Source organism: Punica granatum, chromosome 4, assembly GCF_007655135.1.
Source record: "Punica granatum isolate Tunisia-2019 chromosome 4, ASM765513v2, whole genome shotgun sequence".
NCBI classification, from domain to species: Eukaryota; Viridiplantae; Streptophyta; class Magnoliopsida; order Myrtales; family Lythraceae; genus Punica; species Punica granatum.
In genome coordinates, this window is record NC_045130.1 from 36,802,051 (window position 1) to 36,816,759 (window position 14,709).

The window sequence follows — 14,709 nt, forward strand, 5'->3', positions numbered from 1 at the left end:
GGATTTTATAAGATGCCGTGGACAATGGGCAAGTGAGGTCGAGGCTCGTATTTTAGGTGTGGTCAAGATATGTTCCAAATAAGATCGACCTGCCTATGACTGAAGAAAAGATCGATCAACTGGCCTATATGATAAAACTCAAATCGAAGGAGATGTTATCTATCTCACAGTACCACGTATGCATGTGCTTGGACATGTCTCCCTGCAACGTCACCCATGAGCGTGAAATTAGCCTCCATTTTTTTTTTCCAGCATCTATCTCCTATCAATTGGATTAATTAGGAAGGATCGAACTAATATTTTTATAAACGCGCGTGTCCATATATTATCATAGATCCGACCCTTTTACATACCTGGGACGTTGTTCATCATAGTCATCACGAGCTATATAAACAATAAATTTTATTTTGTGATTTAACAATAGTTATAAATATGAATTTTCAAAAATAAAAAAGAAATTTTCAAATGATCACATTATTCAAAAGTTTAATATTAATGTTATGTGAACATACGGTTTATCATTTATTAAATGATATTACTATCATTCGTAGGGTAGAATAATGTTTGTAACTCCATCACGTTGAATTGATAAAATGAGATGTTAAACATACAGTAGATTTCAAACTTATACAAGATGTGAAAATTAAAAGGGGTTTCATCATTTTCTTATTATTCCGAATTTCCATAGTTAATTTTCCGCGAGAAACTTCTCTAAGGAAAATCGGGGGAGAGAGCACCTCAAATATATGTAGTTTGAACTTCATTTAATGAGAATATCGACATTCGTAAATCGTAGCTGTCAGGCCGTTGTGCAGGCAACATCTTCTTCTGTGGCAATATATGGGCATCGGACGTGGCTTCATCGTAATTAATAATATATATATATATATATATATATTTGAATTACATATTTTTTTTATTTTTTTTCGGCATGATTCATGTTTAGTTGGGGAGAAAACAATTTCCTGGTCCTCCTAATCAATCAATCAATATTGATTGAATATTGTGAATGTGGCTCATTGGATTATGTTCTGACCATTTAATTTCTACGAGTATATGAGCAATTGAATTTCACTTTAATTATATCGGATTCCAGTATCACCTCCGAACTATTTATACCATTAGAACGGCCAATGTCATTCGTGCACTAGATTGATAGAATCCTACCTATGCTCTGCAATCGTAGATAATCATTGATTTGGGAGTTCCATGATCCTCAATCCTAATTGAATAACTTCGTATCTTTATTGTTGATTTGAACAAACTCATGTTGGTAAGATGAAGGAGACATTGCTCTCGCAATTACGGGAATGAAACATTAAATATTACTCTCCGGCCCTTCTAACAAATGTATCTCCTATGATTCGAACTCGTGTTCTTTTCTTAAGGGTTGAAGTTGTTTACCACTTCAACCAGAAAGTCGAGAACACTCATTTGTCCTGACCGAAGAAAGTTATACTTTTCTTTATTTCCGGCTGCTGAAACAACTGCAAAAATTTTTCCCTAACTAAAAACAAACTAGGGAGCTAATTGCTGGCATTGATCAATTTCGGGGCCTACCGCATTGAATTTAGGAGAGGAGTGGATTGGCGTGGTCCTGTGTTCTGTGTGATGAGCTGCCAACCACATGGCCCTCTACGGTTTCCTTTACATACGGTCCGTAATAATATATTAATTAATACGCTATCATCGACTAACTAGTTTAATATCGAACTTTTCCAAATTTAGGACATTTTATATACGACTTAAAATAAATCGACCGCAATAGTAATTTATTAGCTTAACTTCCTCTGCAAATAGATGTAATTGAGCTTATCATTGTTTTCAATCTATGTAATGCAACAAGATGGATATTGGAGGAAAAAGAGGAAGTTAAGCGGGAAAAAAAAAAAAAGATGGGGCACAGAAAAAAGAAGATTTATCATTATTTGGATAGAGTCAAAATCAAATTCCTTTTCTTATCATAGATAATTACAAAAAGAACATTTCAATGCATTAATTAAAAAAAAAGAAAGAAAAAAATAGATCAATAATAATGACATCGCTTCTGGAAAAGAGCGTGATTTGTGTTTAGTGTATATCAATCTAATGACCCATATTGTCAAGGTAATGTATCATTAAGAGAAACCTTATGACAATGTTATATTTGTTAACCACGTCATGCAATGTGTTCTTCATTAACTTGAAATTGTACGTTGCATTCGTATCAATGCATTTTTCTTTTCTTGATCAGCATATCAATGCACTGTTGAAGTTATTTCTTGAAGTACTGCAAATTAAATACATAGTTTCCCCACGATGTAAAAATAAATATACAGAATTATCAGGAATTAATTTGATTTATTTTGTTACGTTCTTAGACACAATGATTACCACCTTTCTCTTGTACTAGGTCACATCCTGATGCGGTCTCACGGACTAAAAACTTTGCTGACCAGTAATATATACCATAAGTGTATACATATAAAATATATATAAATTTAAAATATACCCCTAATTTACTGGTAAGAATAATTATTCCTAAAAATCATGAATTTAATAGTTAAGGTATTGTTTTGAACTTCTTTTTCAGTAAGTGTTATTTTGTATCAATGCACTGATATAAGAATAAATATTCTAAAAATTTATGAATTTAATAATTAACAGATTCTTTTGAACTTCATAAAATAGTAAATTAATGCAAGCAATATGGTTGCAGTACGGTCGTTCTCACTTCAAATGGTTCTTTAATATAGCCCTTTAATTAGATCACATTGTGCCATTCGACTCAGTCCGATTCATCAATATTCGTTGTCCTTTTCATCTATTTTTAAGTTTATTTATTGATCATTTCTATAAGTTCAATAACTTAATTAATTCATATATATACATATATATTTTTTCCTTATAACTATTGATATACCAAATGCAAATTTTCGATATATCAATTAGTTATACAAAATGTGAATGTTTAGCTTATTCAATATCCTATAGAGTTAGAAGTTTGGATCATCTGATAATTTTGTACAATCTAAGGTCATATGTTACTGTGGAAGAAAATTAAAATATGCATAGGAGCTTACTAGTTGTAAGTTTGAAGTTTAAAAAGAACAAATAAAACATAAAAATAACAAAGTAATATCTATAATCTTTCTCTCCTCATAAAATAAATAAGAGCTGCTCCAAAGTTAATTGAAAAACGTTCAAACAAAAATATAGAAAAAAAGAGGCAAAAAATTAAAGGAAAGAAAATAAAAAAAGAAGTTTTAAAAAGAAAAAAGAATGAGTAAATGAAAAGAAATAAGAGCACACGGTTGGAATTCTCACTTAGTAATAATTCTTAGTATAGTTTTTTATGGATGTATATGTATATTTTTTTATGAGCATACATTATTGAATATCATTATATTTTATAAAATGTTTTCTCTAGCCTATACTTTTAATATGTTAATTATATTTATATCTGTAATGAAAATATCTATAATACCAAAAGAACCCAAAATCTTATTGATATAAAATAATAATAAAAATTATAAAGGAAGGAATATGCACTAAAAAATAGTTTTCCTAGGAAATGAACTGCGGCAAAACATGATTTATTTTTTAATTTTTGTCAATTTTTGGCACAAGGGAACCTCTTTCCCGATTAGAACAGTGAAAAGATATACCCGTTTGGATTCCAAGAAATTTGATTTTAACTTTAACTTTAACTTTAATTCAACACATTACACAACAAAAATACACATTTTCCAAGTCAATTTTATAATTACATCTCATTTGTAATTTTCCACAATCAAAATCAAAATCAAAATAACTTTAACTCTGAATCCAAACGGCCTTAATTTTATAAGTGAGTGAAAAATTAAACACTCTATAATTTTATCTTAAAAAATAAAAATTCTGTTTATATGGCTCTGGTTATTTCTAATAAGATGTTTTACTGGGAGAAATATTTCTGGAGAGCTTTAGAGAAGAATTTGTTAGGGCCAAAAATTTCACCGGAAAATAAAATTCAAGGTCTTCATTTAACAAGAAAATAAGAGGAGTTACTTCATTCCTTTTCTCTGTATATATTATTTGAAAAATACAAAATTCTTAATTTCTAAGGATCAAAGGAAATATATGACAAGTTGAATCTTTCATGACTCCTTTCACCAAAAAATGACATTCTGACTCTCAGTTCTCCCAACTTTGACTCCTTTCACATTTTGTATATAGCTGAAAAAATGAAAAGGAAAAAAAAGTGAGTTTTTTTTAATTTGTTCGTTTAATCATTAATGTAATATTTGAAATATATAATTGATAGAATATGAAATAGAGTTGAATCGCATGTGAAAATTCGATCATTTTGTGTATCAATTATATGATAACCTTATGAAATTTTTTTAATCATTTAAAGCCGTCCATCATATATTTTGAATGTGTTACTACCATTACATATTCTCATGACATGCATATGTATCGATCATTTCATTTCAAATATCTTATAAAAATTGTAGGAAATATTTGTTAATTACTCGTGACTCGTGTAAAAGTTGAATCGTATGGATCCAACATATTTGATGTAGGAGGATGATAGAGACACATTATATATATATATATATATACTGCTAAGCCAAGCCATATGTATTATTGTATATTTATATGCTGCATCCATCGGGCCGAGAACCGACCTAGAGCCAGTCCCGTGTAGCAGACGATAACACAATCTCAGCCTAACCCATTATCCAAAAAAAATAAAATGAATATTAATCATCAGCTTTATTAAATGCTCTCCCTCTCTCTTAAAATAAAAATTTTATGACAACTAACTAAGAAGCCAAAAATCAAATTATTAATGAGGTAGCATTGATCAATATCGCCATATGCATGTTCTTCTAATTATGAAAAATTTATGTATTTATGAATCTATATTTGTTTTCTTTATTTTTAGTTCTTATTCCAATAAAGAAAGGTAAAAGAACACTATCATGAGTCCCTTATTTTTTCCATGCTGACCCAGGAATAATCCTTTTTCTTTTTCTTGGTTATCCGATGCATTCAAATCCTATATGTTTGCTTGTTCCATCTAACTTCAGTATTTGAATAAACTGAAAAAATTCACAACCTCATGTATACACACACACACACACACACACATATATATATATCCATATAATTATTTAGAGGATATAAATCAGAATAATAATGAAAATTAAGGGATTAATATATGAATTAACAAGTCTTATTAATTACGAACTAGAATAAACGAAAAAACAGTCTTATTTACACGCACACACGCAAAAAAAAAAAAAGGGCTTCCAACATCTTATATATTGAACGAATGTTTTGTCCAGATATACTATTTTATTGCAAATGTGTGATTTATTAAGTTTATTACCTTATAAACTATATTACGTGATATATTCATTGTCGAGAGTCATTATTAGCTGTCATTTTGTTTTCTTGATGTGACAACTGAGATACTATTTTAGCAAAGTATACCTTTCACCCTTGTCCGAAATAATAAATACCTTATATTTAATTTTAAAATATTTATGATTATGTCTTATCCTTAGAATTAATTTGTTCCCTTCTTTATAATTGACAATGATATACATAGTTTGGACAACCAAAATTCTATTGTTCAAAATCATTACAAAGATCGTCCGTTAGTTTGATTATTTTCAAAAAAAAAAAATATTAGGCTGACATATATGCCAGAATGTGAGATTAATATCTTCTTTTTGAGAATATACGATTTATGGAAGGTTGTCATCATGAACACTTTGTTTCGGTTTCCATATTTGAAGTCATTTTTCATTGAATTATTCGAATATTGATAATAATAATAATTTTAAAAAAAGCTGAAAAATCTTCATAATTATGGTATTCTAATTATGATGTCTCGACGGTTCGTCTCTCTAATTTCACATTTAAAGTTCAAATTTCTGATTCATTAATAAAGGGGCATTCCCACAAGTGTTGGTGCCATAAACATCTGGCTATATGCAATACTTAATTAAATGGATAGAGGGACATTAAGTCAGATACTCATTTTTTATTTCGTGAAATTTCATATACCTTTTTAGTCGTGAATATTGTTGTATTATTACATGGAATCATTTCTTTAAGGTGTTGTCATGTTTATCCATTTATTATTATTAATATGTTTTTCCTTCTAAAATGATATTTGTGCCATAGTTGGAATATTAAGGTTTTCAAAGCAGAAAAAATGAAATTAAGGGAGATTTCAACAGTAGAAATGCAAGCTTGAACCCGATAATACTTTTTCTTTTCCCTTGTTTTCTTTTCTTATATATAGATAGGCGTATGTCAGGGATCAGTTTTGTAAATATTTGAGGAAATTTGAAAGCATTTTCCAAAATTTCGAGTATAAAATCTAGCAAACCTAAATTTGGGGTAGAGCATTAATCAATGGTTACTTACTCGCTTCAGTACTAATCATTTGTTCAATGAAATTGGAAATTTTAATTAGCATCACACAGTTATATAGTGCTGGGGAAAAAATGTGAGCAAAATATATGCTATGCGCCTCAATTATATATGACTTTTTAGATTACAAAAATCGATTTCGCGTGGTATTAATACAAGGAAATAATAATATGTCAAAAGTTGATGAACAAATTAACAAATAGATAAGTTTTTTAATCTATTTTGACGAAATAGTACAAGTACTAATTCGTTATCTATAATACGTTTAACGGTTTTTTCCTATAAATTGCGACTTCTTTTAAAGGTTACAAAAAATTATGGTTTTGAGACAAATTAGGGTTGGTGCAAGATTCTTATGAGTAACATATGTAAAATACAAGAATATATAGCATGAAACTAATAATTCCACGTGCTATTATGAGATTGGTTGTCATAATATATAATATTAAACTCAACCCAGTATTTCATTGAAATCATATTTCAGACTTTTCGGACATATTGGCACATACCATAGAAGTATATATAGGTCCAAATATTATAAAAAGTTTAATAAAATAATCAAAACAAAGGAGGAAAATAAATAATGTGGAATTTTTATATTCTCATGAAGAATTAGAGAATTTATATTTCTAAAATGGTTTAAAAGGCAAGTAGAGAGAGAGAGAGAGAGAGAGAGCTTGGTAGCCGTCATTCGATGCAGTATCCCCTCTCCCCTAATTCATCTCCATTCTGTGAAAATGAAAAAATTGTGAAAATAATTCCTCCAAAAAAAAATCACATATATATGAAATTATATATGTATATATGTTTGTGTATTTTATATGTATAATGTCAAGGAAAAGAAAAATCTCTCTCTCTCTCTCTCTCTCTCTCTCTCTCTCTCTCTCTCTCTCTCTCTCTCTGAAATGCATAGCGATAGCAATTACACCCTCTTCTCCTCCCATTAAATGCTATTGCACCCTCTCAATGCGCTCTGCAATTACTCCTCCCTGTCATCTCTTTCCCTTTCCCTGTCTCCATCTCCCTCCCCCCCTTCCCCTTCCCCCTTCCTTTCTCCATAGCCTTCTTCTTCTTCCTCCTCCCTCCGTTTCTCAGTTATCATCAAGGACAACCGACCTCAAAAGTCCCCGGTTAATTAGTTTCTCTCAACACCCAACGAAGGTCGATCTCCAAACCCTTCTAGTCTCTACCGCTTCACGTTCCGTATCGTAGTTTTCTTTCGATCGGTGTATCCCTTTTTTTTTTGGGAGGGGGTTAGGCATATGCCGGAATATGTCGTGCTTACTCGTTTTGTGGTTCTCTCTCACTTGTTGCAGGCTGGCATACACATATATTACATAAGGTTCCATGCAAAAGTGTGAGTCAGTCGTGGCGAAATCTTCCTACCGGGCGTTACATTTGCTCTGCCTCTCCCCCTCCCTCTCTTTTCCATAATTTCCCTTATATTTTCCAATTTTTTTACCAAAAAGGGAAAAAAAAAAAATTTGCCAGTGAGACCCAGAAAACCCTTATAGCTTTTGTTTTATAATTCATTGGCCTCGTGCATTGGCACGTAGGGTGAGGAAAAAGGGAAAAAGGGCACCACTCTCGAAGAAGAAACGTATGCCTCAGTCAGCTCTCCCCCTCTATAATACCTAAGCTTTTTTCCCTTAGTCAACTCTCTCATCAAGGGGAGAGAGTACGTACTATAGAGAGAGAGAGAATCCATAGGGAAGAAGATACACCATATCGAGTTCTCTTAGTTTGGCCGGTTTAGGGTTTTTGGGCCTCTTAGCATGCTCGCTGGAATCATGATTCCGGCAAGAGATCATATGATGCCCTCGATGATCGGGAGCAACGGGAACCTCGCCGCTTACGGATCGACTTCCGGGCTCTCTCTCAGTCAGGTATTTTTGCTTTATTTTTCCATTTTCCTCCTTCCTTTTTTTTTTATCCATGTCTGTCAGTATAAATCCACCATTTCATATGATCAGTCTGACTGTTTAGCTCTTAAGGCGACAACTACCAAATTTTTTTCTAATACCCATTTCCACTATTTTCCATCACATCTCTCTCTCTCTCTCTCTCTCTCTCTTTTTAATTATGAATTTTTCATCAAAATTCTCTTAACCAAGTGTCTTCGGGGTGAAGTACATCATTTTTCACTAATTTTATTTTATTCACTCTTTTTGTTTCGTCAACGGAATCTGGAAAAAAAGTCCACTCTGAAGTCAACAGTCTCCTGTGGAGACCAACTTTGCTATTCCCAGCAAAATCCTTCTCGATTTCCGAGAAGACGCGTAATGGGTCGCATGAGGACTCAAATTTTGGATAGATGATGGTTTTCCATGAAAACTAAACCTTATCCTTCGCGAACCCTTTTTCTCTTCCATCATTTCGACCAAAATCCACTGATCCGTATATGATCAGTCAGTCCTGCTGCTGCTGTCCACAGAATGATTTTTGAGGGGCTATTTCGTTATCTTTTTTGTTAGACTTGAAAAATCCATAAAGCATTCGGAATTCTAAAAGAGCTATCGGAAAAAAAATATGTTCCAGCCAAACTTGATGGATGGAGGTCATCATCAGCTTCATCCGCTCGAGATGGCCCAGAACAACTCAGAGGGAGACCTTGCCCGCCTCCGGGATGAGGAGTTCGATAGCACAAAATCAGGCAGTGAAAATCAAGAGGGCGCCTCGGGGGACGACCAGGAACCCCGCCAAAAGAAGAAGCGCTACCACCGCCACACACAGCATCAGATCCAAGAAATGGAAGCGTATGTCGGACTTTCCTTTTCGCATAATCGACTTAAAAATGAATTTTACATAATTCTTATCTAATTAATAGGGTTGAATTAAAATCCTAATCAGAGTAAGAGTGCCCCTTTTTTTGTTTCAAATTAATGGGTTTTTCTAAAATTGAAAATGGCAGGTTCTTCAAGGAGTGTCCTCACCCTGATGATAAGCAAAGGAAGGAACTAAGCCGGCAATTAGGGTTAGAGCCTTTGCAGGTGAAGTTTTGGTTCCAAAATAAGCGGACCCAAATGAAGGTATAAACTCTTTCCTTTCCCAAACCGAATCGTATGCCCGCTATTATTTCTACGAACCAAATCTAAAATTATTTTATATAACCGGCTTTTGATTTTAATTTTGACATATCAGTTGCAGTTAAATCAAAAGTCCCATAGCTACATAATTTGACATGTCATAATAATATTTCAAATATGTGCACGTTATCTAATAACTTATACGTTACATATGCCTATCATTTACTGAGGGAAAAATTACATCATTACCTTAAAGACTGTATCACACGTGACGCATAATTTATAAAGTTACCAACATTGTTTTGTGTGCCATCTTTCGGTTATGGTGCTTTGCTAAAAACTCATTGCTTTAACGTCATCTCATCTCCGACAGACCCAACATGAGCGCCATGAAAACACACAACTTCGAGCTGAAAATGAGAAACTCAGGGCTGATAACATGAGATACCGAGAAGCCCTAAGCAATGCCTCTTGTCCCAACTGCGGAGGGCCCACTGCAATCGGAGAGATGTCATTCGACGAGCACCACATGAGGTTGGAGAATGCCCGTCTAAGGGAAGAGGTATGCAATGTTAAACATTGTCCTGATGGAGTAAATATATGAAAATAGAGTTAAGGATGTAGTGCACAACTCTTTTGATTGTTTCCTTATATTTATTGTATGATGTATCTTTCCAGATTGATAGGATATCAGCTATTGCCGCAAAGTATGTGGGGAAGCCGGTGGTGAACTACCCTATTCTTTCTTCTCCAATGGCTCCTAGGCCACTTGAGCTCGGAGTCGGTGGGTTCGGGGGACAGCCTGGAGGGGAGATGTTCGGAGGAGCTGGAGACCTTCTCAAGTCGATCAGTGGCCCCACGGAAGCTGATAAGCCCATGATTATAGAGCTCGCCGTGGCGGCCATGGAGGAAATGGTTAGGATGTCTCAGCTCGGGGAGCCCCTTTGGACTGTTAGCTTGGATGGAGCCACTGATGTCCTCAATGAGGACGAGTACATCCGGACATTTCCCAGGGGTATCGGTCCAAAACCCTCGGGATTTAAATCTGAGGCCTCTCGGGAAAATGCTGTTGTCATAATGAACCACATTAATCTTGTTGAGATCCTCATGGATGTGGTAGGATTTTCTTCTACTTCTGCATGTGTCATTAATTTCACATTCGAAGTTGCAGTGCACATTTAGCACTAGGTCCAGCTTTTTCGGAGCATTACCGTTACTGACTATGCATGTACAATATCCCCAGCACATGGAAACTTCCATGAACGTAAATTGTTGACTTGCCCTAAACCGTTATTGGCTGTAAGAATAATTTACCGACTTCCCCCTTAGGTATCAAAAGATCTCCAGAGTAATTCTTGTTCAATTAAAAACCTGTTTGAACAACTCAATTCAGTCGACAACACTTTTTATTATCACGTACTCTAAGGTATTTGACTACATTAATTAATTTCTATATTCTGATCAGGGTTAGAAAGTTTGTGACATGTTACTATGAAGTGGATGTATTGGTTTAACATTTACATGGTTAATCTTTAGGATTATTATGATATAAATAGTTACATGTAGAGTACTAGAATTAATTAAAAATAAAAACTTATGGTTCATGCATTCTTTTTCTAATGTAGAATCAGTGGTCGAACGTGTTTTCCGGCATCGTCTCAAGAGCAGCCACACTGGAAGTTTTGTCCACCGGAGTTGCTGGGAACTACAATGGAGCTCTGCAAGTGGTAAGTGACCTAGAACGATTTTTTCTTTTTTTCCTTGAATAACACATTGAATGATTTGTATACATATAAGTACGTGCCGGTGTGTTTGTGTCTTTGTCTCTATGATGTGGAAATTTTAGTTTTGCTGATCTAAATTTGGAATAAAATCTGCTCTGTATGCCAAGCATATGTAAGTATAGAATTGTGAGACTGATTTTCCTCATAATTCAGATTATTAATAGTCAGTCGATTCTTGCCCTTTATGTCTGTGAAAATTTGATTTAGTATCTCTTTTCCATTAATTACTCATTCTTATTGGGTTGGGGCACGACCCTTCTTGGTATATGGATATTTTCTCAAAATACATATCAGGAAATAGGTTTGCACCTCGTTTCGCATGCATGAAACCCTTTTTAATTTGAACATGATTAACAGATGACTGCAGAATTTCAAGTTCCGTCCCCACTCGTTCCAACTCGTGAGAGCTACTTTGTGAGATACTGTAAGCAGCATGCTGACAGTACGTGGGCTGTGGTGGATGTTTCCCTGGACAATTTACGTCCGAGTCCCACCGCAAGATGTAGGAGGAGGCCATCAGGATGCGTGATTCAAGAGATGCCAAACGGCTACTCGAAGGTAATAAGAATGTCATACAACACAGATATGTAAATATACTGAATCTTTTGGTTAGGTCATTGCATAGAGTAGGGTTATTTAGTGAACCGACAGCTTTATGTGAACTGAGAGTAGGGTTACTTAATATAGAACTTTTTGTGCCCTAGGTTGTTTGGGTTGAACATGTAGAAGTCGATGACAGAGGTGTGCATAGCTTGTACAAGCAACTTGTGAACTCAGGCCATGCATTCGGGGCTAAGCGCTGGGTTGCTACCTTGGACCGACAGTGTGAGCGCCTTGCGAGTGCCATGGCTACAAACATCCCTACTGGTGAAGTGGGTGGTAAGTTATCGAGCTATAGTTTAGGGATTTATTTTACATACATGTTAACCACTTGCAAAATTATTACGGTAAGCCAAAAATCTGAACCTTGCATTACCATGGTTTTGAGAGTTGTATTATCATACTTCTTTTGCTGTCATTTTAAATTTCGATCTCTTTCTTTGATAGAGGATTTATTTCATTTATGTGCACTCCGTGTAACTTTTTTTTCAACAAACCTGGGCACCAAAAGTTTCCCCACAGTGCAAAATATCATCAAAATACTATCGATTAGAAAGGCTTCAGGCATGTTCGATATCTTGGAAAGTTTTTTTGCTTATATATAGGCCAAGTCTGCTACTAAAATGATAGATTCATTCAATTATAACATTATAATTAGAATCGCATATGAAATATCTGCTATTGACATGATAGACACATCCAATAATAATTAACATTGTAAGAATTGTATATGGAATATGAAAGTGTCCTATAAGCTGGGCTTTAAAGCTGGATATCAATGTGTTTTATGCCTAGGGATTATTTTTAAGTAGTGTAAGTATATGATATTGATAAGTTGTTAAGTGGTTTTGCTTCTCGTTAATTATATTACTTTCGTACTTGTATAGTTATAACTAGTCAGGAAGGGAGGAAGAGCATGTTGAAGCTCGCTGAGAGAATGGTGATAAGCTTCTGCGCTGGAGTGAGTGCCTCCACAGCCCACACATGGACCACACTGTCCGGAACCGGAGCAGATGATGTTCGGGTCATGACCCGCAAGAGCGTTGACGACCCAGGCAGACCTCCGGGCATTGTTCTCAGTGCTGCTACCTCCTTCTGGCTCCCCGTCCCACCCAAGCGCGTCTTTGATTTTCTGCGAGACGAGAACTCCCGAAGTGAGGTATGCTTTGAGCTCACAAGCCACTACCTCTATAGAATTTCAAAGTAACGTTTGAAAATGGAATTACCAAAATATTGACTGTTGTTGATAATGTTAATGGTAGGATGCAAGTGTGTGTACATATACAGTAACACTTCTTATTCACGTGTATATATATATATATATAATGCTTGTCCGTCAATCCTTTCAAAGGTTTATTTAACTGAACTTCTTGAATTTATTTAGTGGGATATTCTCTCTAACGGTGGGGTGGTTCAAGAGATGGCCCACATTGCTAATGGCCGGGACACAGGCAACTGTGTGTCTCTTCTGCGTGTAAATGTAAGTATCATGAGCATTACATGGATTTAACTATCATATTCTGGTCGGTTTTAATATTTTACTGAAGTATCGAGAACTATATATATTTTGTATCCAGAGTGCTAATTCCAGCCAAAGCAACATGCTGATACTGCAAGAGAGCTGCACCGACTCGACAGGATCTTTTGTGATCTATGCCCCAGTGGACATCGTGGCTATGAATGTGGTTCTCAATGGTGGAGACCCTGACTATGTTGCCCTCCTTCCCTCAGGATTTGCCATTCTTCCCGATGGCTCTGCAGCGCCAGGGGGAGAGGTGGGGCCTTCAGGGTCTCTACTGACCGTCGCGTTCCAGATTCTGGTCGATTCAGTCCCAACCGCCAAGCTCTCATTGGGTTCCGTCGCTACTGTTAACAGTTTGATTGCTTGCACTGTTGAGAGAATTAGGGCTTCTTTGTCTTGTGAGACTGCTTAACACCCCCAGGTCTATTATATCTTGGTAAGTTGAAGCCTTTTACCTCTCAGTTTCCTTAATTTTCTCAAATTCCTATAGTAATCTTGTTCTCTTTCTCTGTTTTTTTTTTTTTTTTTGCCCGACCCATTTTAAGTTGTGACAAGTGAGAAGGACGGAGAGGAAGGTGGAAGAAAGGAACATCAAGGAATTGGCCGGGCGAAGTCAAGAGCGCACCTTACATGATCGTTGCGAATAATCAGTCTTCTGTTTAGGTACTGAAGAGCAGCCTAGGCATTTTATTGTGCAGCGCAAGGATTAGAGGTTCGGGTATTGACTTCCCAGAAGCGAGAGAGTAACGTAAAGTGGAGAAGAATTAACTTAAGACCTTGGGGTTTCCAGTTCTCGATGATGATGAAGCATTTCGAAGACCTCTCGCATATGTTTTACATTTTAGTTCAAACTTTCAATATCTTAGCTTAGAATTAGGGCTTATGTCGATCGAGTCTGTTGAGCCCCTTAAATAGTTTGTGTCCTGTCTTGCTGTCCAGTTTGTGTCTAATTTCATGGTGTCTCTTGAAGCAGTTAGGTTATTGAGAAAGCTCTCACCGACAGACACTGGCTTCTCTAGGTTGTCCTTTCTATTCGTCAATGCAAAGTGCAAATGCTTCATCCTCCATAGTTCTGCAGAAATTTCCCCTTCCAAATATCATTTTGATTCTCCTCATCTATCTATATATAACATATTCTGTCAAGACCCGGTGAGGTTCAGTCCTCACAGTGTGGAGATCCTGATCGTGGTGCTTAGTTCTGGTGAGGCAATTCCGATTCCGACAAGGACTTGTAACAACAAGGGAGTGCTCTGCTGCTAGAGAGCGAGTATGGAGGGAAAACCTGCTTTGGATTTGAACATGTGCCAGTGCTTATACTGCATCAGATGACTCTGCTATATCCAACTTATTTAAACTACCTGCA

At 35.4% G+C, this 14,709-nt stretch overlaps 1 protein-coding gene across 2 annotated transcripts; it reads left to right on the plus strand.

The window, feature by feature from the left end:
- The first annotated feature begins 7,404 nt into the window (after positions 1–7,404).
- Positions 7,405–14,413, plus strand: LOC116206309 (homeobox-leucine zipper protein HDG2). 2 transcript variants are annotated; one of them, XM_031539140.1, is made up of 13 exons: positions 7,405–7,575; positions 7,731–8,300; positions 8,889–9,170; positions 9,326–9,443; positions 9,814–10,002; positions 10,119–10,556; positions 11,066–11,167; positions 11,582–11,782; positions 11,929–12,103; positions 12,712–12,983; positions 13,209–13,304; positions 13,402–13,782; positions 13,892–14,413. In XM_031539140.1, exons 3-12 carry the CDS (start codon positions 8,944–8,946, stop codon positions 13,756–13,758), a joined length of 2,175 nt encoding a protein of 724 aa, XP_031395000.1. In that variant the 5' UTR covers positions 7,405–7,575; positions 7,731–8,300; positions 8,889–8,943; the 3' UTR covers positions 13,759–13,782; positions 13,892–14,413. The 2 variants fall into 2 exon arrangements, with proteins under 2 accessions (XP_031395000.1, XP_031394999.1); XM_031539139.1 differs by having other exon boundaries at positions 8,953–9,170.
- Positions 14,414–14,709: the final 296 nt, after the last annotated feature.

Coding starts and splice junctions, on each gene's coding strand:
- LOC116206309 (XM_031539139.1), top strand. CDS start 8,190: ATGCTCGCTGGAATCATGATTCCGGCAAGAGATCATATGATGCCCTCG. Junction 10,557..11,065: donor TTGAGATCCTCATGGATGTG/GTAGGATTTTCT, acceptor TTTCTAATGTAG/AATCAGTGGTCGAACGTGTT. Junction 12,984..13,208: donor ACGAGAACTCCCGAAGTGAG/GTATGCTTTGAG, acceptor GAATTTATTTAG/TGGGATATTCTCTCTAACGG.